The sequence below is a fragment of the Lates calcarifer genome, linkage group LG2 (assembly GCF_001640805.2).
Source record: "Lates calcarifer isolate ASB-BC8 linkage group LG2, TLL_Latcal_v3, whole genome shotgun sequence".
Lineage (NCBI taxonomy): Eukaryota > Metazoa > Chordata > Actinopteri > Centropomidae > Lates > Lates calcarifer.
Window position 1 is genome coordinate 7,820,844 of NC_066834.1, and position 23,761 is coordinate 7,844,604.

The 23,761-nt window shown below is 42.1% G+C and overlaps 1 protein-coding gene across 1 annotated transcript; it reads left to right on the top strand.

Moving 5' to 3' along the window:
* Window positions 1-2,014: 2,014 nt before the first annotated feature.
* Window positions 2,015-22,395, top strand: LOC108887879 (mothers against decapentaplegic homolog 6-like). Its single transcript, XM_018683545.2, is given in 5 exon segments — window positions 2,015-2,648; window positions 2,650-3,460; window positions 5,399-5,452; window positions 6,023-6,100; window positions 21,401-22,395. Coding segments are annotated over 5 exon segments (1,638 nt in total). The 5' UTR covers window positions 2,015-2,600; the 3' UTR covers window positions 22,048-22,395.
* The last annotated feature ends 1,366 nt before the right edge of the window (window positions 22,396-23,761 follow it).

The window sequence follows — 23,761 nt, forward strand, 5'->3', positions numbered from 1 at the left end:
CTAATCCTATGGCCATAACGTCCACTTTATCAGAAGGTTGTGGAGTTGTTAAAATGCAGGTCTCAAGCAGTAGTGGAGGTGGTCACTTTGGCACAGAGCCGAGATGCCACTGGGGGATACCCCAACCCCCTCTTTACCCCCTGCTTACCCCCCATCTGCCCCCTCTGCTCTTAATGCTCAGTTAGTCCACCTGCACAACTGTGTGTACACTCTACACAGGAGGAGCTGGGGATTGAACAACCAACCCTGTGGATGACCCCCTCTATACCTACTAAGCCACAGCCTATGCACAGTTATATATGTACAGTGCAATTCAGGAATGCATAGCATTAGTGTACATGGACAATACTTTTATTTTTGTTATCACACACTTAGTTTAAAAAAAAAAAAAGTCAAATCGTGCGCCTAATAAAATTGTAATATTATTTATTTATTTAGTTAAAAATTCTTGAACAATTTTCTTTAGCAAAAGTTAAGATGTCTGCAGTAAAATGTGTTTAAGAGTGAAAATTGATAATGATGATGATTATTATTAGTAGTAGTAGTTTTGGAGAATTTATTCTCTAATTTCTGTTTTGTTTTTTGTTGTTGTTTTTAATTGCGCTTGCACATTCATAGGTCATGAAGGTATTTATAATTTTCTATTTATGTATCTATTATCATCCATCTACTCAGCAGAGATCAGTGTGATTTTCACTGTGATCACCGCGCTGCGAAACATTTCCAGTTTGAGTCGAGCAGAGCAGGATGTTGCGTCTTTAAGAGTTAAGAAACTTGAAACCAACCGTGTTTGCGCAACAATCAGTGCGGCTCCCAGCCGCCAAAGTGTCTAGACTGGCACATGATGGCGGGAATCAACCAATGGCTCCAGAGCTTTCCTCTGAGGCCCCGAGTGAGCGAGAGCGAGAGAGAAAGAGTGTGTGTCAAGTCAGACCGGATAACATAGGACGGGATGCTGAATGACGTGGGCTTCATAATAAAAGCCTTGCGTTTAACTTTCAGAAAAAAATAAATACAATTTCAGTATCCTTCAATAGACCCATTATTTGTCTTTAAATATCAGTTATTTCCCAGGAAGAGCTCGGTAAACCTTTAGTACCTATGGACTTGTCCAATGACAGACTACATTTCCAAATCATTAGGTTTATTCCAATTAAAGCCTGCTCATCTTATGTAGAGATTTCAGACAGCTGCAGCAGCTGAACGTGAAAGATTGAGGAGTTTGTCAACATGTAAGTAAACATTGATAAGGAAAGATGAAGAAAGCTTCTAATAATAAGTGAATAATGAATTAATACGCAATTTACTTTTTTCCAAGCAAAAACCTACTTTCCCCTATAATTAATATAAATACATAGTTCTTTCCAGGAAATTTAGGGAAATTTTACATAGGCGTAAAACCTTATCGTATGGCCTTTTTACACAACCTTTTCAAGGCGGGAATATTGCGCCGTTATTCCGCCTTGCCCCTCTGTATAAAAGGTACGGAGGCGGTATAGTGGAGCTTCATCAGCCCCACCTTTAAACCGACAGTGGAGGCCAGTACACAGCCGAATGACGACTGTATAAAAATGTGAGCTTGAGTGGCGGAACAGACGCCGAGACTGCAGTGTTACCTGTAACGCTTCGATGCGTCATGCTGTATAAAACCACGCACCTGAGCGGCATTAATCCGGTTTTGTGTGGTTCAGTGTAAACAAGCAAAAGCTGCGTATTAGAGGGTCTTTTTAATGCCAATATTGCGCTATCTCTGTCTAAAAAGAGACGTGTTGGCCTCTTTCCAAAGTAACTTCACTTTAGTATTTTTGCAGTGAATTTTTTTATTCACATTCATCTTTAAAGCATTCTTTATTTTATTTTATTTTTTTTTTTTTACATTTTTCTTTAACAGTTAACCATAACTGTTTTTATTTTGAAAATCAGTCGAGTCTGTTTTATTCAGTCCAGCTTGACTCTGGTGTGTGTGCAGGAGCGTGCGTGCGTGTGTGTGTGTGTGTGTGTGTGTGTGTGTGTGTGCGTGCGTGCGTGCGCGCGTGCACGTCCGTCCGTCCGTGGAAGACTTGCAGGGTTGTGGAGAGTGGAGTAATTCCAGCTCTCTTTAAAACAACTTCTCAGCACGGAGCCCGTCCTGGAGTCCCCGACCATCTCTGCCTTACCCCGGGACTCTGCAGCGCGATTGTTGCTTCCACCACAGCGAAAGAAACCACCGGGATTTCACTGTTGTAAGGATTTATTTCGGGGTGAAGGACGGATTTTACAGATCGAGAGGTTCACGAAGCTCATGAAGAAACTGGGAGGAAGTTTTGGAGTTATGTTCCTGATGCTCTTTTTGTTAATGTAAACTGATACTGTTCCTGAGTGGTCTGACTATGGTTTGTGGATCGTGTGCGGGATCTCCAGAGTGTAGGGGAGTTGAAGGCTCTGAGAGAGGACTGGCAAGAGTTGTGGCTTAATTGAGTTGGCGACAGCAGGTCACTGAGCAGTGACTGTGCGTAGCCTTCTCCTTCTTCAGACGTTTAGTGATGTTTAACGCGACGCATGACTGAATATTACTTTCTAATGCTGTGGGGGAGCCAGGAAACGGTGACCACCGGCTGCGCATGTTGTGCGCACCGTGCACAAACCCCCGGTCTTGCGCGGCGAGTGTAAATCGATGTGGCATCCTCCGAGAACCGGACGGGACCGACAGGACACATCCAAAACTGTCTAGGCTGTCGTATGTTCAAGTCGAAACGCTCAGGTCTTGTACGGCGACTCTGGAGAAGCCGTCTGGTCACTGAGAGCGACGGGCGGGATGGAAGCAGAAGAGGTGATGGAGGACGGAACGGTCCGAGTGGCAGACACTCAGGAAAGCTCCACAGACATGAGCAGCGGTCGGTGACACACACTGACCCGGCTCCGGGACTCACGGGGGAGGCTGGAGACCTGTCGGAGAGCGCGGAGAGGCAGGAAGAGGAGCAGCCTGACGATGACCGGGGTGCCATGTGCGTCACGGAGCACAGAGGCTCCCGGCCGGGACAGGAGGGCGACAGTAGGACGGTGACGTGTTGTTTGTTTGGGGAATGGGATCTCAGACCTCGGAGCTCTTACTGGTCCCCGAGAAAAGACGGAGGGGGCCCTTGTCTGTGCGCACCGAGGCATGCGGGGCTGGAGGATGAACTCGCGAGCACTGCTCATGCTTTTTTGAAAAGACTCAAGGAGAGATCGCTGGACGCCTTGGCGAAGGCTGTAGAGGCTAAAGGAGGGCCACCCAGCGAGTGCGTCATGGTGCCGAGCACGGAGCTGCGGCTCGGCGCTCATCACATCTCTCCAGAGTATCTCCTGTGTAAACTGTACCGCTGGAGCGACCTGCCGCTCTCAGCCCGGCTCAAAGCGCTGTGCCACTGTCAGAGCTTCGGCGCAGTGGACAGCGCAAAGGTGTGCTGCAACCCCTATCACTACAGCCGCTTATGTGGGCCAGGTAAGGACACCGACATTGGAGGGGTGAGAATGGGGGAGGTTTGAATCAAAGTGCCCTGATTAGGTATTAGATCTTTTCCCTCAGAAAAATGAAGAAAAAGAAAAATGCTCAAATGTATGAGTAAGAATGGGAGATAACTGAAAATATATGATCCTGCTCAACTAACTTTCACCAAATTAGGCATTAATGAAATGAAACCATCGCTTTTATGGGGGCCCCTGGGACTACCTCAAGAACCTCTGGAGGTTCAATGTCAGGTGAGGGGCCTTACAGAGACTAAACTTAATCTCATAAAAGAGAAGTGTGTCATTAACTGAAATAGACTTTATGCAGCAGATAGATTTATGGCCCATATACAATTTAGAAGATATAGCATGAAATTATTGGGGATTTCCAATAAATCAGAGGGTTGTTTGCCAGAGGCCTGCACCCAATGAAGAATGTTGTTATTGTTGATTCAAGTGTCAAACCGCGTCACAACCAAGAGGGAAAAAGCATCTATAAAGTTGTTTCTTTTTCTTCTACAATGATGTTAAAGCTCAACACTGAAACTCCTGTGAGGAAACGCCACTGATACTCTTCATGTGTTTTATGGCCTGCCCTACAGTTTTATAATCTTTTCATAACTCTAGCTTTTACTTTAGTCAACCATTACTTTGATTTCCTCTCGACATTCCAAACACATTACACACCTATTTAAATTTGCGAAAAAACTTTGCTGCTTCCCACATCATCCAATTGAAGGTCGCTCTCAAGTTGCACTTAGGCTCTTTTTTCTCTGACAAGGAGGTCCTCCTCTTGTTATTTAGGTGAAGGAGTGCCGATAATATACAGTTTGCTTAGTGCTGGCGCCAGACTGACTCGCTGGGTATCTGACTGACTGAGGACTCCGGCAATTACTGGCTCTGCTCTTAAAGGGGCCGCAGCCACAAACCCATGTCCACTTTGGACTGAAGGGACTATCCCAGCAGCAGCAGCAGCAACAACAACCGTAGGAGCAGCGTTGCTTATTAGCTTTCAGTGCTGCCTACACACACACAGCAGTCACCCTGTTAATCTGTGTGTGAATGAAAATGTCTTAGCTGAGAGAAGCTGAACACTGACCATCTCTTAAAAGAAACATATGTACAGTGCTTGGGATTAACTACCTGGTGACCCAGGTTAGATCTGCACTATGATGATGAATTACACATATTAGTTCAAAAGAAAAACTAAATATGGTTTTCAGAAATTGGTCCTTAGGGTTAAGGGAAGATTGGCTGTTAGTATGATTCTATGAGCCATGAAAAACAACTGCTGTGTATAGAGTCTTATGTGAAGCAGAATTTAGCCAGAGGTCAAACATCTCTGTGCACAGTTACATTCAGGTACATGATCTCTACGTTATCATTAGTTTTAGGAACAGGCAGGTTTAATGGTCTGTGCGAAGAGGGAATACTCAATTATGTGATTTAGGTGAGGATGAACATTTTATTATTCATTGTAAGATGATTTACGGGCTACCGATTTTATTTAATGTCCTTGAGTTCTTCTTGATGGATGATTGTAAGAAACATAAGCTGTGTTTTAGGATGGAAACATTTTTGTAACAGAGTGTATTTTCTGACAGGAGACAAAACCATTTGTTTGTGATGTAATGTTACATATAAGAAGTTATATTCTTGTCTGACAAGTGCTTCACCACAGCAGTGATACTTTTGGTGCCTTATAATTGTATGTGGACTGGAGATTTGACACAATTAATAACATAATTAACTGATTATGCGACTGTAAGCTTTTCACAAAGTAAAATCTACAGACTGTTGTCTAAGATTTAAAGTTTTCAATAGTTTCATGCAGCAGCTAATACTGTGTGAGGCATTATTAGTTCAGTTGTTTTGATTTAGGATTACGACCATACAGCCTGTAATTTAACATTCATTTTTTTTGTATTTCCAGAATCACCTCCTCCCCCATACTCTCTGTCCCGTTCAGATGAACACAAGCCACTGGGTGAGTTTGGAGAAAAAAAAAGGCCTACCACATTACAAACCAGTAAATGACACAGAGGGTGGCGTCACCTTTGTATTTTTAGACTGGAAACACAGATTATCTTTGAAAAGCTGCTTGTGCTGACGGTAACACAAAGTTAGTCAGTCTCTACCTGTACTCATCTTCCCTTTTGATGAGCACGACATCTAAAAGCTCTGTTTGTGCAAAGAGGCTGCTTGTTCTACAGTCTGAGGTACTGTATTAGGACAGTAACCAATCAGTATTTTCATTATTGATTAATCTGACAGGTATATTTTTTTATTCATTGATTAATGGCTCATTTTATAAAATGTCATAAAGCGCCACAGTGATGTTTTCAAATAGTTTTTTTCCTACAAACTGCCCAAAACCCCCCAAATATGTATCACCACGTCAAGTATTTATAATCATACTTTACTAAAACAGTAAATCCTCACATTCAAGAAGCTGTAACCAGAGAATGTGTGGAATTTTTGCTTGATAAATGACTGTGAATAATATTCTGGTTTTCACTCTTCTTATTCATGTCTGTGCTTTTTCCACCATCACTAGACTCAACTCTGTCTTACACTGAAACTGTGCCCTCCCTCTTCTCCAGTCCGCCTCACATTATGCCAAGAGACTACACAGGTGAGTAACTTGCATCACGAGCACATGAGCATTGTGACTGGGCAGATGTTTGGTTCAGAGGGAGTGTGATGCTGAAAGTTGATCCCAGAAGAAGGAACTTTTGCCACACACATGCATTTGGAAGCACAAATGGAAAAAGTTTTTGAGTTTCATGAGTGTGCGTGAGTGCTTTTGTAGACACACACAACCATGCATGCAAACACATAGCATGCATCTTCCTTGACTGTTTAAATAAAGGGGTAAATTACATTTACTGATGTTATTATGTTGTGCTTTCCTTCCTATTTTCAAAGGCTGTTAAGACAAGCAAAAACTCTGCTGCATAAAGCTTCTATTGTCAGAGAAGCATGGAGGGCTCGGTGGGGGTCTGGGGTCTCTCACTATCTAGATGGCACAGCAGTGTAGCCTTTCTGTCTCTCTTTCCCTGTCTCTCTCTCTCCCTATGCTTTCCCCACAGCAAAATATTTCACTGGGATGAAGCTGCAATAAGATCCCTGTGCATACTCCCAATCCCCTTTGCCTCTCAAACCACCCATCCCCCTCTTTCCCTCTTTCTTCCCTCAAATCCCTCCATTCCTCTCGGCAATTGAGCAGTGGAAAGAGACTGGCATTTTGGGGGCGGGGGAGCCGAGCGTTTCTGATGAGGCGGAGGTGTAGAGTTTTGTGTGCGTGCGTGTATATGTGGAGGAGGGTGGGGTGGTGTGTGTGTGTGTGTGTGTGTGTGTGTGTGTGTGTGTGTGTGTGTGTGTTGGGGGGGCTGAGGGCTGCGTTTAGACAGGAAACAGCCCCCTCTAGATGATGAAACTGGAGCTTTATTTGTTTACGTGCTGGGGTCGGGTGGAGAGGTTCTTGTAGCGTTAGAAGAAACCCACAAACCCACTCGATCAAGCCTCCCTGGGCTCGCTTGTGGACGGTGTTGAAAGGTGAATGGGCACCTATGAAGTCTGTGTAGTGTAGTGTAGTCACGGCATCGCAGACCTGTCAGAGTCCTCAGAGAGAGAGGGACTGGTGTAATTCCAGTGAGACTTTTCTTGGGTTTGTTTGTCTTTTGTGTCCAGGAATCAACTTTAGACTTTTTGTGAAAGTCGATGCTTAAAGTTAAAGTCATTTACTGAGTTGTTATGGAGGTTTAAGGCAGAGCTGGCGGCACCATTTCAGAAATACTGAGGTCACAAGTCTTCCCCATGCTCATCTCAACATTCAACAAGATTTTCCATGTTTTACTTATTCAATGAACTGTTCAATTATAATTTCTGGGCATTTTATTTCCCAAAATGAACATTTACATGCTGTTTCCAAGCTTTCCCCACATTGTCAGAAGTACAATTTAGGGGTAAATGCTATAATTACTATTTATCTTAATTTCTTTTAGCCAAGAAGTGGTCAGATTCAATACATTCAGCCTTAAAATCAGCTCATAAAATACCCTCAATTTGTATGTTTTTAGTTGTAGACTGTAGACTCCCTCCAGGATATGAAAACCAGAAGATGCAAAAAATAAAAAATACAGACTGTAGGACTTCCATGTCTACAATGCTAGTTCTATGGCTCCATTTAGACGAGAGGCTTGAGATAAATGACCCATGTGTATTTTTGATACAAGTAATCACACTATTTATTTCCTAGCTTGTATCCCCTTATTACATACTTTTGCATTCAAACAAATCTGCCCATGTAAGAACTGCAAAGTTGATTTCCATTGACAAATGATCCAAAGTCTGTCCAGTCAAGGTCACAAGTCAATCAAGAGTCAAGTTTTAGGTTGCAATTTTCAGCCACCTCTGAGCTGAGTAGCAACAGGGGGAACCTCCCATTGTTTTCCTGGTGAAATGAGTGGAAATAGATCAGTTTTCTTACAAGATGTGGTGTGTGGAGTATGTGTGTGTGGTCTCTGATCCCCTGCCCCCTACACTAGAACACTGGAGCCGAGAACTGGCCAAGAGCGTGAGCAGGAACGGGACTCGGCTGAGCAGAGATAGCCAAGAAATCTGCATGTACCTTTGTTGTTAACTCTGACAGGTTATAAAACTTCTGTTTTAGAGCTACAGCTGGTAGAATAGCAGGAAATAAGCTGAACATGAAGCTTATTTCAGCATGTATCAAATAATTGACTGTAGCTTAAAAAGCCCTTGATGCTGGTTAGATCTTTCAAGAGTGTAAATGAATCTTTTTTGTTTAGGTGATCCTCTGGCATATCATCTAAAGCTTGTGATGTTTTCTTTAGAACAAATACAAGCATTGAGCATGTGCTGTGGCACTTCAGCATCTTTTTTTTGTTCCTTTAAAGCCAGCTATGTACCCTAGCTTTAAGACAAAAAAGGCTGCAGCAGGGTGTGGTCCATACATACCTTTGCCCTGGCCTCTTTTATCATTCAATCAGTTAACGTTCCCTTTAAACCACAGCAAACAGCCCTGCTTTGAAAAGGGAAATGTCTACTGGAAGTTTAGTGGGCTTATATCTACTTGAACCATCCCTCTGTGATTCCAACAAAACATGCCATTCAGTTTCATATTGTCAGTGTGTGTGTGTGTGTGTGTGTCAGTGTGTCTGTGTGTGCGACAGGGAGAGAGACAGGGAGGAATTTCTGTCTGACTCAGTGATAAGATCGTCTCAGAGTACTCACATAGGGGTGCTATCAGGACAAACAGACGCACACACACACGCACACACACACATACACTCACACACTCCAATCACGCGATTTGTTGGAAGGGAGGCAAAGCTCTGCTTCTCTACCTTCATAATTGTTACGTGTCTGCTGTATTTCATATTTGACAAAGTTTATGTTGCCTTTTCTCTAAATACACATTATCTGGACCATCTGCACTATTTTCTACTGCTTCCGTTCTTCCTGTGAGGTGCACAAAATTGCTAAAACTTGGAATGAAATTTGCCAATATCACATTAACCTATAATCATTACCAGTGTTTGTCAGATGTGGCTGTATTTGCATGGTTGACTGTTTGGTAATGGTCGTTAAATTTGATACTGACTGATAAAGCTCTCCTTAAAATTTCCTAAAAATTAGTCGGTATTTAGCTGTAAATTGCAAGGATATTTACGAGAAAAGCCTACAATGTTTGTTACAAACTATAAAGGAAATTGAGAAAATGTTAGTTGCTACAGTTGTAAAGTATTGTTAATTTTAAGCCTGTTATATTCGAACTTTAAAGAGAGAAATGTAGGAAATTACAGTGTGTAGTAGACAGCCACGTTTGCTCTTTCGAGTAATGCTAGTGTGACTCCAGATACTTTCATGCTTTGCAAATTTGTGCTGTAGAGGCAAATCCTGTTCATTCATGCTTGAACCTGATTATTATTCATGTCAGATGAAGGGCTGTATTGTAAATTTAAAATTAGTTCTCATAAGATGCACAATGTAAACGGATTAAACTGTTTTTGATTTAGGGGGCTTTCACATCAGAGACTCGGGCCCAGAGTTGAATACACTTGATCCCAAAGTCCTGCTCATTTGATCAGTGTGAACACTGATCAAATGAGCAAAAGTGCACCCATCAGTCAAAGGGCCAAAAAGGTGCACCAGGTATGAAAACTATTTCAACCAAAACAGGAAGTGGATTTCTATTTAGAACGTGAATGGAAGCGCACTCTTTTGCATTGTGTTTATTGGCGAGCCGCAAACGAGCCAGTTGCATACTGCCATCTGCTCCATTAGAGTGTGTAGATACTTGAGTGTACTCAGGTACAGAACTGATGCAAAAACGGGCATGGAGAGGAAATGCAGTCATACTCAGGCGTGGTATGAAGCAATTGAACCTAATATGAAAATGCCCTTGCACAAAACCTACCCCAAATTTTATACTTGATCTGCAAAAAACTGAGTTTTCTCTTCATTTGTGGTTTTCTGTTTTCCTCGTAGCATTGCTAGCATGACTGTGTGCTTTTTATCTTTTTATGTGTCACAGCACTGACCAGTATGCATAGCATTATCTGAAGGAGCGATGCCAAAGAGAGCAGTTAGTGATGCCCCTGTCAGCTTTAGCCAGACGGCATCATTGTAATTGTCAAACATTTGTCCACCTTGTCGTCATTAGGCTCTGGCTATTGAACATGTGGAAACAAGTGAAGCAATAATACTTAGTGGACATTAGTGTGGCCTGGATGCATTAAAGTAAGACAAGAAGACTGCTCCCTCAGTAATCATATTTTGGTGGCTTGTTTGCTTAAGCAGAGCAAGGTATCAGCCAAACATCCTGTCTCAAAGCCCTGTCTGCACTCGCTGCAGCATTAACCCCATGAATTGGCCCTTTGACTGATGGGGCACGGCCCAGGAATGTTGGGAAATTGGGAAGGTGAGGGGGGAGTAGGGTCTTGGAGTGAAAGAGGTGGTGGGGGGATAAGGGGTCTGACTCTGGAGAGTGACATCTGATACATGTTTGAACATATCGCTGTTAATACTTAAGAAACACAGAGCTGAGCTGACATTCTTGGAAGTTTGGAAGACAGTTTTAAGAGTTTTGACTACACCGTGCTGTTTTCAGTGAGTTAAGTTCAGAAAGTGTGAAGCTTTCCAGGTCACTCCAGGCTGACACAGTTGGACGAGGTCTTGTAAATCATCTACTGAGACTCTACAACTCTAAAGTAAAGATTTGACTTACAGAAGCATGAATATTACATGAGATACCTTTGCAGAATCTAAGTAGAATTCATTTAGTGGTGTGTCAAAAAGTCTTGAGATGTAAAGAAAAAAAATTGTGCAAAGACAAAAAGTAAACACCCACATTCTACTTCGTCCAGTGAGAATCTGTCTACGTCTGGATGGGTCCTCTCAGTGACCTGAACCTCCAGCCTGTTTGTTGGCACGCGTACAACACTTGCTCTTATGCCTGACTGAGACACATTAGACTATGGAATTCAACATCAAGTGCTGGCCCATTAACCATTTGCCATTTCCTCAAATATTTTCCATCACGTCTCTTTTTCACTACATGCAGGGTATGCAGCTGAGGATGCAGGGCACAGCTCATATATGAGACTTAAACTTAACGTAACTTAACTCGAACCTGACTTGAAAAACAAGCGTGCTGGTTTTCAACAACATGTTCAGAAGAAATTACAACTTCATTGTCATTCTGCGTGCTGTTTTCCAGCTTGAGCTGTGTTGTTGTGTTGTTTTTTCATTCCAGTTTATTGTTTTCTTGAGTTAGCCTTGAATCAGCCTCAACTTCAAAATCTGTATTTAGTCATTATGGGCGTAAATAAGCTGTGAACTCTTAGCTAATGGCGCCTTGTCACCTCCAAGGCTTTAATGTTGAAATGTCTGTCAGTGAAGATACAAATAAATGTCAGAAAGATGGTTTCTGGGTGAATTTAGCGTGAGGATGCTCCTAAACAGTCAACATGCGTACTTCTAAAATACTTGTGCTTCAAGCATGCTTGGAGTAGATGCTGATTGGTTGAGTAGAAAAAGAGGACATCCAGTATCATCATTGTCCAAAACAAAGCATAAAACTAAAAGAAAGAAGCAAAAGGACACATTTGCTTGCATCCCAATTTTTTCACTACACATTTATTTTCTAGGATTTCTGTTTGATTTTGATTTTTCATACATTCCCTTTTTGCTAGGTGCATCTGTATCTGTGGTAACACTGTGTGCACTGCAGCCACATACAAATGTGTTTATGGATTTGCAGATGCAGAAGCCCATCTCAAACATTTACACCTTGGAATAAAACTGAACGAGCAGGCCTCGACCTCTCCAAGGTCATGAATTTAGAAAGTGTTGCACATCAGTAACAATACTGATTATGAAGTAAATGTTGTTTTGTATTGTTGCAAACAACAATAATGCTTTTATTAGCATTTCTCCCTTCACTTTTGCTGTTCAAATTCTCAATGTCAATTTTACTTCTGCCCTAGTGGATGATGTGGTTATTCTTTATTATCTAAAAAATACCCACATTTTAGCCTCTACTTGCTCTTTTTCGGTCTCTCACCATCCTGTTTTCTCTGTCTTTCTAACTCTCAATCGCTCCCTCTCTCTTTCAGTCCATGTTGTCAGGCCATCACAATTTAAAATAAGGTTTAAATTACAGGACTGGCTGTGGCTTTCCGTTGTTCCCTCAGAGTTTTTGCCAACTCGCAATTTGGCTTTTAATGGAATCCTGCCATGCTGCTGAACCTAAAGATTCTTTGCAGATGTCGACAGACTCTGACTCTATGAAATGTAGGAAACTGTCGCCTGTGCTGTGAGCTGAGTGCAACGCCGAATTAAGACTCAAGTTTATTTGAGGGAGGCAGCGTTTTCAGGAGTTTTCAGGAGCTGTAGCTGCCTGTTGTTAGTGAGAACAATTGTGTGAATGTGAGCAAAGCGTTCACCCGTGATAGTGGAAACCACACTGACAGGCAAACACATACAGTGTTTAAGCTACACAGTGTGAATTTGATAAGAAATGTAAAGCCACATATGTATATGTATCCACACAGACACACTCCTTTTTCACACACAGGACTTTCCATTAGTCATTGTTCAGTTCTTATTCTGTGTGCGTTGTGGTTTACTGCTTTGTTTGACACTTTTCAATAAGGTTGTAATCTTTTAATGTAATCTCTTGATAAATGCTACTTCTTTTGCTCTAAATTTTTTTTAGAAACTGCGAAGCTAAAGTGTATAATGTACAGTAGTTTTCTGTTAACTCCCATGTTAGCATTGCTAAATGCTCAGGCTGAACATTAGATGACTAGAAGATGAATGCAAGAGTGATTCATGTTTTGGGCAAAGATTGTCTTGGTTCATACTGAAATGATGTTCTAAATTGTCTGCATTTAAATCACTTGATTTAAATCAAATGATGATTTGCTGGTTGCCATGACTAAAAGCCAGTTCGTGGTTTCCCACTTGCCCTTGGATGGTTGTGGATTGCAGACTTCTGTTCATACTACAGTCGGGAGTATGTGTAGGCAGACACGTTCCACACCAGAAAACACAAGGGTTACTTATGGACAGCAAGAGGAAGAGATCTTTTGTTTGTTGTATTCAGCTGAACAACATGAGAAAGCACCAAGGGTATGAAATAAACAGTCAGTATGTACAGTGTGTGCATCCAGTTTACTTGTCAGTATGAGCAGCCGGCGTGCTTGCAGTCCGGAGGTCTGCACTGCACGGACTCTCGCAGACTTAGGCAGATGATGAAATTGATGTCACGCAGACCCACATGGATATGTGGACATGGAAACCATAAATTTGCCTTACATATTTGTGATTAACACCACAGATGTGAACAATCCTGTTGATGTTAGTAGCGACAAACCCACAGATCAGTGGACTCTGGCGACTTGCAGCTCATTGTTTACTTGATTGGTTCACTCCCATCACTCTTATAAGGTTGTTTCCAGCTGTGTTTGCACGTATACACATTCTTCTTATTCACAGTCTCACAGTTCTTGTGTCACCCCAGACTGAGAGTTATGTATAGCGATTGTGCATTGTATTGTCAGTCCATAGTTTTGTATTTCTATATCAGCACTTGCGTTTCCCATTCAGATAATTCTCCCAAATTAAGTTTTAGAAGGAATTTCATAATTTCATTGTGGAACAAATGGATCTATTTCACCAATAAATGTGTGTAATTATGTTGTGAGGATTGAAGGCCATATAGTCAGACCATGTGAGGCTCAATGAGAGACTTGTCAACTTGACCCCTGTGACTGGCTGAGCGGGGGGAGGAAGTGTCGAGGAAGAGGGCCTGTCCAGGAATGTGTTGGGAGGGGAGACTTGTCAACTACAGAGCTCTGCTTCTTCTGTGTCTGCTTTTGTGTCGGTTAAGATTTTAATTATTTCTTAGAAAAAACTAAAGGCACTGGTTATTCTTAAAACTACAAAATTCCATATTTCTCCAGTCCTGCCTGACTTATCTCAGTGGCAGTGTCACAATACCTGTATTTCTGTCTCCAGTGCCTCTGTACAAACATGGCTCTTGAAAAATATAACCACATGTATAGGGGCTGCATGTATTCAGACACCACACAAACTGTGATTGAGCTGCTCTGTTTGAAGCAGGCTGAAGAAAAAGGACTAATGTTCTCCCCATCAAAAACGGTCAATAGATTGGCTCCTCCTCATCTAGCAAAGCTAGTTCCAGTGGAAACTTTGACTTTGATGTGATTGTTTTCACCTCTCTTGCTCACAAATAAAGTAAGAATGAACATGATTACATCAGGCATAGAGGGAAAGCACAGAAATCGATCAAACAATCTACATTAACGCTGTTGCTACAACAGTGAGGAGAGAGAGCTGATGCACAACAATAAATCACCTCATGCTGTAGCTGCTGTGACACCTTAATGCCCTATAAAAGTATAATTTAGGCCTCAGTCCAACCCTTCTCTTGCTTGGTTGGTTAAGTTGCACTGAAACTAAACTTGCTGCGAGGAAGTGAAAATCAGTTTCAGGGTGATTTAAAATGCAAGACCACCCACAATAATGCTCAATCCAATCAGCCAGTCAGTCTGCTTACTCAGATTAATTCAGTTTCACATCATTCTTTTTGTCCACCTGTAGAAATCAACGAAGTAGGCCCACCCACTGAAAACGCACTCTAAGTTTTATCAGATCGTTAATCTAACATAGCCCTCTAGTGAGGTAGCTAGTTGTCAAATATGAATAATAACACCCTGCAGTACGTTTTTCAGTGCTGCTTCATGTGTCAGAGCAGCTTGTATTTTTACCAAATTCACCATCTCCAATGGCAAAGCTGTTGTGCAAAGAAAAGAAACCAGACTGCATCAGTTACAGTGGGTCAAATCTCAACAACAGATAAACACCAACGATGTTCAGGCCCTTGTGTGCACGTTCTACAACAGGAGGTTGAGTGATGGTGTTTCGTACTTTCCTGTTTCTGAGTTTATTGAAATTGAAATAAGGCAACAGATTTCACCAAAGAGCACTGATTGTATGACTGGATTAATTTCTCAATTTGCCTCTAATGCCTTGAATGATTTGAGTCACAAATTTAGAGATTATACAGTGCAAACTCATTTATGAAACTGGCAATGAAACAGGATCACATGTTGGATAGGAACATTTTAAAATGTTTTTTGCTGTTCCTTTGTAAATGATTTCTTACTGGCAGACCAGCACTATATAGAGACAGGACAAACAGGGAGATAAAAGGGGTGATAACATGTGACCAAGGTTTTTTGCAGTCACTTGTATGCATCTTAACCACTTGATCACCAGGACATTATCTCTTTACTGATCTGTGTGAAAACTTTGCCAATGTCAAGTTGTCTTTTTGCTACACGACAGAGGAACTGGAGAATTTCTCCAGCTGTAATCATGAAACTGAAGTGAAAACATCAAAATCTTCAGTATTTCTTCTTTCCAGTGTTTTTATGTCCACAACGACGACATGAACTTGGCATCTTGGTGGATGATATAAGACATGACAGCAGAGTTGTCCAGGATTCAGTGATGTATGCAAAACCTGAGACATTCCTTGGCTTCAGTTGTCTGGCACTTTGAAGTCGCAGCAGAAATGCAGGAAACTGGTCACTTTCTCTCTTCCTCCTGGAGGAGCTTTTCTAAACTGCCTCCAAACACGTCTTCCTAGGAATTTTACAAAGGACACGCAATAACTTTTCTGTGGCTTGGTTGCCCTGTGGGTTCAAGGAATGTGGTCGTATGAAGTAATGGATCGCTGGTAGAGATTTGTGTTATTAAACAAGAAGTGGTGCGGCAGGCTACATCACAAGATCCACTTTTACAATGGAAAAAAGAGGATGAAGGAAGGAGTGTATGTAAGAATGTGCGTGTTTGTGAGCGAGAGCCCCTGTTGTGTTTGAGTGTAGAGGCCATGTCTGGCGATAACACAGCCCTCTGATGGCAGAGATAGTCAAGACGCCAGCTTAAATGTGGCTTGCTGGATTGAAGTTGCCCTGTAATGATAGTTGTCTCAAACAACACTGAACCTACCATTTGTAGCCAGGGAGGGGTGTTTTCTTTTATTCCCTTATTTTATTCTATTTCAACTTTTCTTTTAGAGCTTTGGGAGGAAATTTGAGGAAGTTGAATCAAAACAAAAGCATCTTAGAGGCGGCCGACAATGGTCAGTAGCTGAATTCTATCCTCCCCTCTCGTCCCTCTGTCCTACCCCCCTACACTCCCTCACCTCCTCCCCCTCCTCTCCCCTCTCCCCAACCCACCCACTTCTTTCAGCACAGTGGAAGAGTCTAATAACTGGAGGGGAATCTAATCCTTGGCACTGGATGAAAGACGAGGGTCTCCCTCCCTCCCTCTCTTTCTCACAGTCTCTTTCTCTCTCTTCATTTTTTCCGTGGATGCTGGTTATGCTTGGCAGGTTCTCTCCCTCTCTCTCCCTCTCTCTCCCTCTCATTTTCCCGCTCCCTCTTTCACTTCATTTGGTCTCTGTCTTTTTTTCTTTTTTTACTCCTCCACTTCCCCTTTCTTCCTCTCCGTGCAGGTTAGGGTTAGCAGGAGGAAGCCTCCACTGCAGGATGTTTAAAGGAATAATTAGACAGTTTGGGAAATATGCCCATTTGTTTTTTAAGCTGAGAATTAGATTAGAAGATTGATACCACTTGTTCATGTTTGTTGATTACATGTGAGGCTACAACCAACAGCCTGTTATCTTAGCTTAGCATAAAGACTGGAAAACAGAGGGAAACAGCTAGCCTGGCTCTGTCCAAAGGCAAAAATGCACCTACCAGCTCACTAAATTAACATATTAACATTAACATACCTTGTGTGTTTAATTCATACAAAACAATAAAGCATAAAAATGATTAGTTAAGCTTCAAGGGGGTTCTTTGAGTCTTGTCTTCTTGTCATCTCAGTCAGGTTGTCAGGTGGAGTCACTGCTCCTGGCCACTAAATAGTCTGGCACATAACCCTCCCATAAAACTACAAATATGTTGTTGCTTTTTGTACAGGAAAAGAAACTAAATAAGTGTATTTCCCCAAATATCTAACTAAAATTTGATATCTTTTCAGTTAACAGGAAAATAGCAAAAGGAAAAAAAGAAGGAATTATGGGAAGAGCTGTCATTGTTTTAAGTTCAGGTTTGACAATCTGCTGGGAGCCAACAGGAAACTGACCACACTTTGATCACCACTGCTTTTTATGAGTCCAAAAGCAAAACTAGCCCATACATTATACATTAACATGATTTATTTACAGCAAGTTATTTATTTTATATTCCATCTTTCTTCCCACCTCTGGGTAAAAACAGCTGTGAAGTGTATCAAGTGTATCAAGGGTTTCGATGAGATTGGCACTAAGAGACAGTGATGTTGAAATGAAATAACAAAGGCTACTTATCTAATTGCTAAACAGACCTGTTAAATGGCGGTCGGCTTAAATGCTTGCAGGATGCTGTAATTGCTGCCAGCCCTCACATACAGATGCACACATGCACATTCACATAGTCGCACATGCTTTTTCAACTTCCTCCGCTCAAACGTAAACATGCTGATAACCTCCAGTTTGAACCCGGCTTTAAAAATTCCATTGAAGAAGTCGGCTGCCCACCCGCTCCTTCCTCCTTCCTCCTCCTCCCTGCTTCCCTGCACTCCCTTGTCGTTCTCACACGAGCTCATTATACTGTTAGTTGGATGATAGCCAGGCTGAGCACGATGACACTAAAGACTGTGCCAGAAACATTAGACGTGACGTGCTGTTAGACAGAGAGATTGGGCTGTCAGACACCGGTGGACATCGTGATTGAGGAGTTTTCATTTCACCATATCAGTCTGCTCAAGCAGATATATATGTATGGTGAAATGAAAACTCCCGGTTGTTCGTTCCACAACGACCCTTCAGTGAGGTATATGGACAATTACACATGGCAGAAAACAGAAAGAAATAAAGTAAAATAAAGTTAAATGGACAGAGATAGGAAATCAAACTCGGCACAAAATAAATAAACAAATGAGCAAACAAATACACTAACTTAAAAATATGAATGTGTAGCATCAAAGCACATAAGACATTAAGACCTTATATAAAAGACACAAGATAATCTAAAAAGAGATGTAAATAAGATTTAAAGAGTAAAATCAAATACAAGATAAAGATAAGCTAAAATAGAATAAAACAGGAGCATAAAAATGACAGCACAGTTACAGTACAGTGCAAGATATGAATAATTAGTCCCAAATTGAATTCAATATTTAATCATTGATTTAAATGAGCAGATCTCAAGTTTTCTGGGAGTTTTTCCAGATTTTTTTTCTGTCTCTCTGTTTGCAGTATACTGCGTTTTGAATTCTTAATGCATTATAAACTTAAAAGCCAGGATTTAATATTATATCCTTTGCTGTATCATTCATTATATGACAGAAATTAAAGTGCCTTATGTCTAAAAAGCCCCCAAAAGTCCCAGTTTGTTTTATGTCGTCTTTGGGAATTAATTTGATCGTGAGCTCATAAAGTCTCCCTGTGTTTCCCCCAGACATGTTTGTGTTGCCTTATTACAGGGAAGAGCATAGCTTGTAAAAGTGTGTGTGTGTGTGTGTGTGTGTGTGTGTGTGTGTGTGTGTGTGTGTGTGTGTTTGTTTGTGTATGTGTGTGTGTGTGAGAGAGAGAGAGAGAGAGTCAGAAAGAGATAGAGTGAGAGAAAGAGAGAGATCCTGCAAGCTGAGCAGCCAGCTCTCTTATTGGAGACCTGTAAAAACTCCAGACCGCAGGAGTTGCCAGCCTGGAATTCACTAATGACACACGTGGGCCTCAGATGAGAAGTGCAATTTTGTGTGTGTGTGTTTGTGTGTGTGTGTGTGTGTGTCTGTGTTATAGTCATACTGTTTGGATCAGAAGGCCCAATTTGTGTGTGTACGTGTGCATGTGTGAGGCCCTATCTCATCATCCACTGCATGTGTGTGTGTGTCTGCTTGTATTTGCGTACAAACACTCACACACATCTCCTCCTACATGTCCCACCCACCCACCCATGCCTCCGTACACCCCACTCACCCATCTACCCTGTCCCCCCTGAAACAAAAATGGCCGCTGTGCAAACATAACACACCTAGCCTAATCTCGGTCCGGGTTTCACCCAAAAGCAACTTGTTAATGGAAGAAGGGCCGCAGCCATCCTGGCCCCTGGTGGATGAAGAGGGGGCGTTTGCTCCGAATATGAAAGGAATGGGGCCACAGGCACATGGGTCTTTAAATCCTCTGTGTCAATAGAGTCTCTGGAGCAAAATAATGGCATCACTCTGTGTGGGAGTTAATGTGAGCTGATAGCATGAAGGCTGGGGGGTCAAGGGTTCATGGGCTTGCGCTAGGTTGACAGAGAGCTGAATGCTTTCCACAACCCCTCCTCCCCCCACTCCCCTCTCTGTGCTGCTCTCTACCTCCTCTTTAACTCCAGTCCTGAAGGAGTGTGATGGAGGGAGATGGTGAGGGATGTCAGTGAAGGAAGTGGGGTGATCGGTGTTGACAGTTATAGCCCCCTTTTCAAAATACACAGACCAGACAGATGATAAATTAGAGGAAAAACATGAATGAATGAGTGAAGTGAATGCATCTGATTCCACACAGAACTGAAGGGGTTATTGAATAGTTTAACAAGTATGAGAAGTGTGTGTATGTGAATTATGTGAATCATGCACTGTTGAGCAGTCATTAGACACATCCAGTTCATCATTCATGGATGACACATAATTTGTTTACTTTATGTAGTTTATTTAACAGGGACCGTACATATAAGACCTGTGAGCATAAATAACAGTATGCATGTATGTTCTCATCTTCTACTCACATAATATAGATGTTTCAGCCACCAGTTTGCAATCCAAATAAACATCTCTGAGAGATACTGAAGCAATGTATTGTACAGGGCTCTCCACCAGCTTCATCAAAATACTAAATGAGGGAATATATTTTGAAAGAGCGATGTTTCATGCCTCCAGTAAAGTTTGGAGACTTGAAGAAACTATGGCAACGAGCAGAGGGTGATTCAAAATGTTACCAAAGGTGCATTTCCATCGCAGGAACTTTCCTCTGGGAACAGGAACTTTTCCATCAGAGGAGGAGATAAATGTTCCCATTTTCTGAAGGTTCAGGAACTTTCGGGATGAGGCTTCCAACGGCAAATGTGGTTGATGTAGTATGTTAGCGTTTTCTGCAGCAAACCTGCAACTGCAAACAGGTTGGTTTGCTTGTAGTTTATGGTTGTGAATAACCAGGGTGGAACACCCCAACAGGTTTTATAACTGATTGACCAACAACCAATGATGTTCAGGCTTTGTCATCCATTTTTGCAGAGGACATGTTACATGTGTACAAATAATTTGAAAGCCAACCATCATGCATTTGATACATCGGCAAACTAAGTTGCCTAATTCTCCCAGAACTTTTCCTTTCCTGTGGAGACGCAAATCACAATGCTCTGGAGGGATTTTTATCCCCAGGAAAGTTCCTGGATTTCTTTGTGGAAAAGACAAACAGCAATTCATTTGTGTTTTTTCCTTTATTTTGTCACTCAGGGTAAAAGGCTGTACCAAACTTTGGATATCAAACTGTTTTGAGTATCCATTATGTCACAAACTGGCTCAAGGACCGTGACAAGAAGGTCATACTTAAAATGGGAATTATTTATTAAAACTAAGGCCAACACAGATGGGTAATAGAGAGTGGAACACAGCAATATCATAAGGTGATGAACGTGCAAACTACTTAAAAGGAGGATGTCAGCTGTAGGAAGAGAGAGACAGAGACAATACATGGGCCAGATTTTACACCTGCCCAGGTGAAGTAGATCAACTGACGAGTCTCCAGTGTCAGCCAGTTGCCTGCTGAGGTTGGACAGGAGGTGTAGTCAGAGTTGCAGTGATAGCAATGATATGGAAAACGTTCTGGGAACAATTCTTTGTTTCTCAGCTGCTGTTGTGTACATGCTTGCACCATTATAAACTGTATTGTGTTGTAACATGCATTTAAGTAATTAGTACATTGCATAAAGAAATACTTGTTGTTTTCTAAAGCACTTGGTCATAATCAAAGTTAATTCAGAATACATTCACTTCATAAATCATGACACACTCTCCACTACATGATAGTACATAAGCTGTTTTTAATCTAAAACATGTTGGTAATGATATCCCTGATGGTATCGGACTGAAGCCAGATTTTGTGCTGTCGCTCACCCCTTGTGAAAACAGAGAAAAAATTGAGCATAAAGACTTCCTCTCCCATCCTCCCTTCTTCCTCCCCCTTAGCATAACATTTTCTCCTCCCTTCAAGAGGAATTACTGTTGTTAAAAATTAGCGCACTTACCAGTGCAGACACTAATTCTTCCGCGCTTTTCTTCTCCTCAGACACTGGTACCTCCCTCGGCTCCTCGACCTCCAGTGGACATCGCTCTCACTGGTGCAGCGTTGCCTACTGGGAGCAGCGCACACGCGTGGGCCGCCTTTATCCAGCCTACGAGCCCTCGCTCAGCATTTTCTATGACCTACCTCAGGGCACGGGCCTCTGCCTCGGCCAGCTCCACGCCAATGCCTACCACACCCGCCGCGATGACCCGGGCAGCCACGGCACATCGAGCCTTCACGGACATCATAGCCACGGAGGCAGAGGGAACAGTAGCAGCAGCAGCAGCAGTGTACAACAGATACGCAGTAAAATTGGTTTCGGCATTGTGCTGAGCCGTGAGCCGGACGGAGTGTGGGTGTACAACCGCAGCCAGCACCCGGTGTTTGTCCACTCACCCACTCTGGACCCACCCAGTGCTCGAGGGCTGAGTGTGAAGAGGGTGATGCCGGGCTTCTCCCTCAAAGTGTTTGACTATGAGCGCTCCAGCTGGATGGCTGAGCACGGCGTGAAGCCTGAGAGCCAGGAGGGGCCATGGGACCCCCACAGCGTTCGCATTAGTTTTGCTAAAGGATGGGGGCCATGCTACTCCAGACAGTTTATCACTTCCTGTCCCTGCTGGTTGGAGGTGCTACTCAACAACCACAGATAGCACAATCTCACTCTCACAGACTCACATGAGGTTTCCTGACCCAGTATCCTAATTGTAATCTACCTAGATTTAATATAAAATTTATATATTATATAAAATATATTATACATGTACATACTTGAGTCATTTTTACAATGCAATTATTTATGTATAGTGTAATGTGTATATGGACAAAATAAAAAGGAACAAGAATATGCACTTTTGATTCTATATATGCATTGTCAATGTCATTTTACAGATATAAACTGTAAAAGAAAGACAAACCTGGTTTGTGTTCTCATGATTTAGGAATTCCATCAAAACGTATGCCATACACACATTGTCAATAAAGTATTTGTATTAAATGTAGGTTTCTGTGGTGGTACTTTTCAAGTACTTTTGGAGTAATTTGAACTACTTAATGACAATTGTCTTCATATTCTTCTGTTTGCACCATAGATGCTTTTTTAAGTATTTAAAGGAACGGTGCGAGATGCTGGTGGGTGTGGCTAAGCTAAGCTAACGATGTCTTGGCTGTGTCCTTGTATTTAACGGACAGATATGAGCTTGGTAACACTCACTTATCCTCTCCTTTTCAGTATCCCACATCTCTGCTTAAACACTGTGATCATCACTCTCAGTCAAAGTGAATGAAAGAACGTAAACATGGCCCAAGGCTTGTTTTCAGTAGTGAGACAAGCCAAAATAAAAGTTATGTGTTGTAACTCCAGTTCTTGGAGTGTGTGTGCAGCCCACCGTCACTCACATCACAAAGTAAATGAAAGGATGTAAATACAATCGCAGCGTGGAATATAATTAAAGCACAACACAGCCTGATCATGTACAATACAGCCAGTGTTGGTGGTGCTATCAAATGGTGAAATCTGACACCTCTTTTGTCGAGGAAAACCCAGCTCCAGGTCAACACCTGAGCCAGCTCTATTTTTCAGGAGAAGACCTTCAGATACAGCTAAAGCTAGTAAGTGGACCTTTGAGCTTAGTTTATTTTTTATTGCGTCATTCCCATTGGTAAATCTCTGAATGATCTTTCATGCATGTTGTTTGCGTCTTACACTGCACGCTTTTTAAGAATGTGTTCAGACTGTATAAATCATAATCAAGTTTTAACTATCTTCTTGGCACTGAAGGGGGCCAGCAGCGATGGAAAACAGTGAAAGGCGTCACAGTGCCAGTGGTAAGAAAGTAAAGTGCATAACTGAGAGATTACACAACAAACCACAGCAGGGCACTTGGGCCCAAACTGACTCTGGTAGGAGAAAGTTCTGTGTTTATAGCGTAATGGCATCCTGTTTGAGTCTTTCAGCAACACAATTATTTATGGAAACTCATATTTGGAGTTTGAGGAGGTTGAGGAGCGAGAACAGTGAGATGAAAAAGCAAAGTAAGCAGCAAAAGGCAGTTAAAGAACTATAACCTCTCTAGAGATGTGTGTTTAAGACGCGGCAGTGGCAGCAGCACCTCGCTCAGCTCAGGCAGGCAGGCATTTTTGTTTTGACCCTGAACTTCTGCAGGCTGCTTGCTGAAACCTGTAATTAACTTAAGCTTGAAGAGTAAAGAAGGGTTGATTACAAAGTTGCAGCGCTCCTGAGGAAAAATTAAGCACTGCAACATTCAGAAATCTCTCCAGTATTACAGTAAGGATGCAGTCTGAACTTAAAATAGATGTCATATCATCATGGATGCAAAAAAGTGAGCATTTGAAGTACATGTGTCT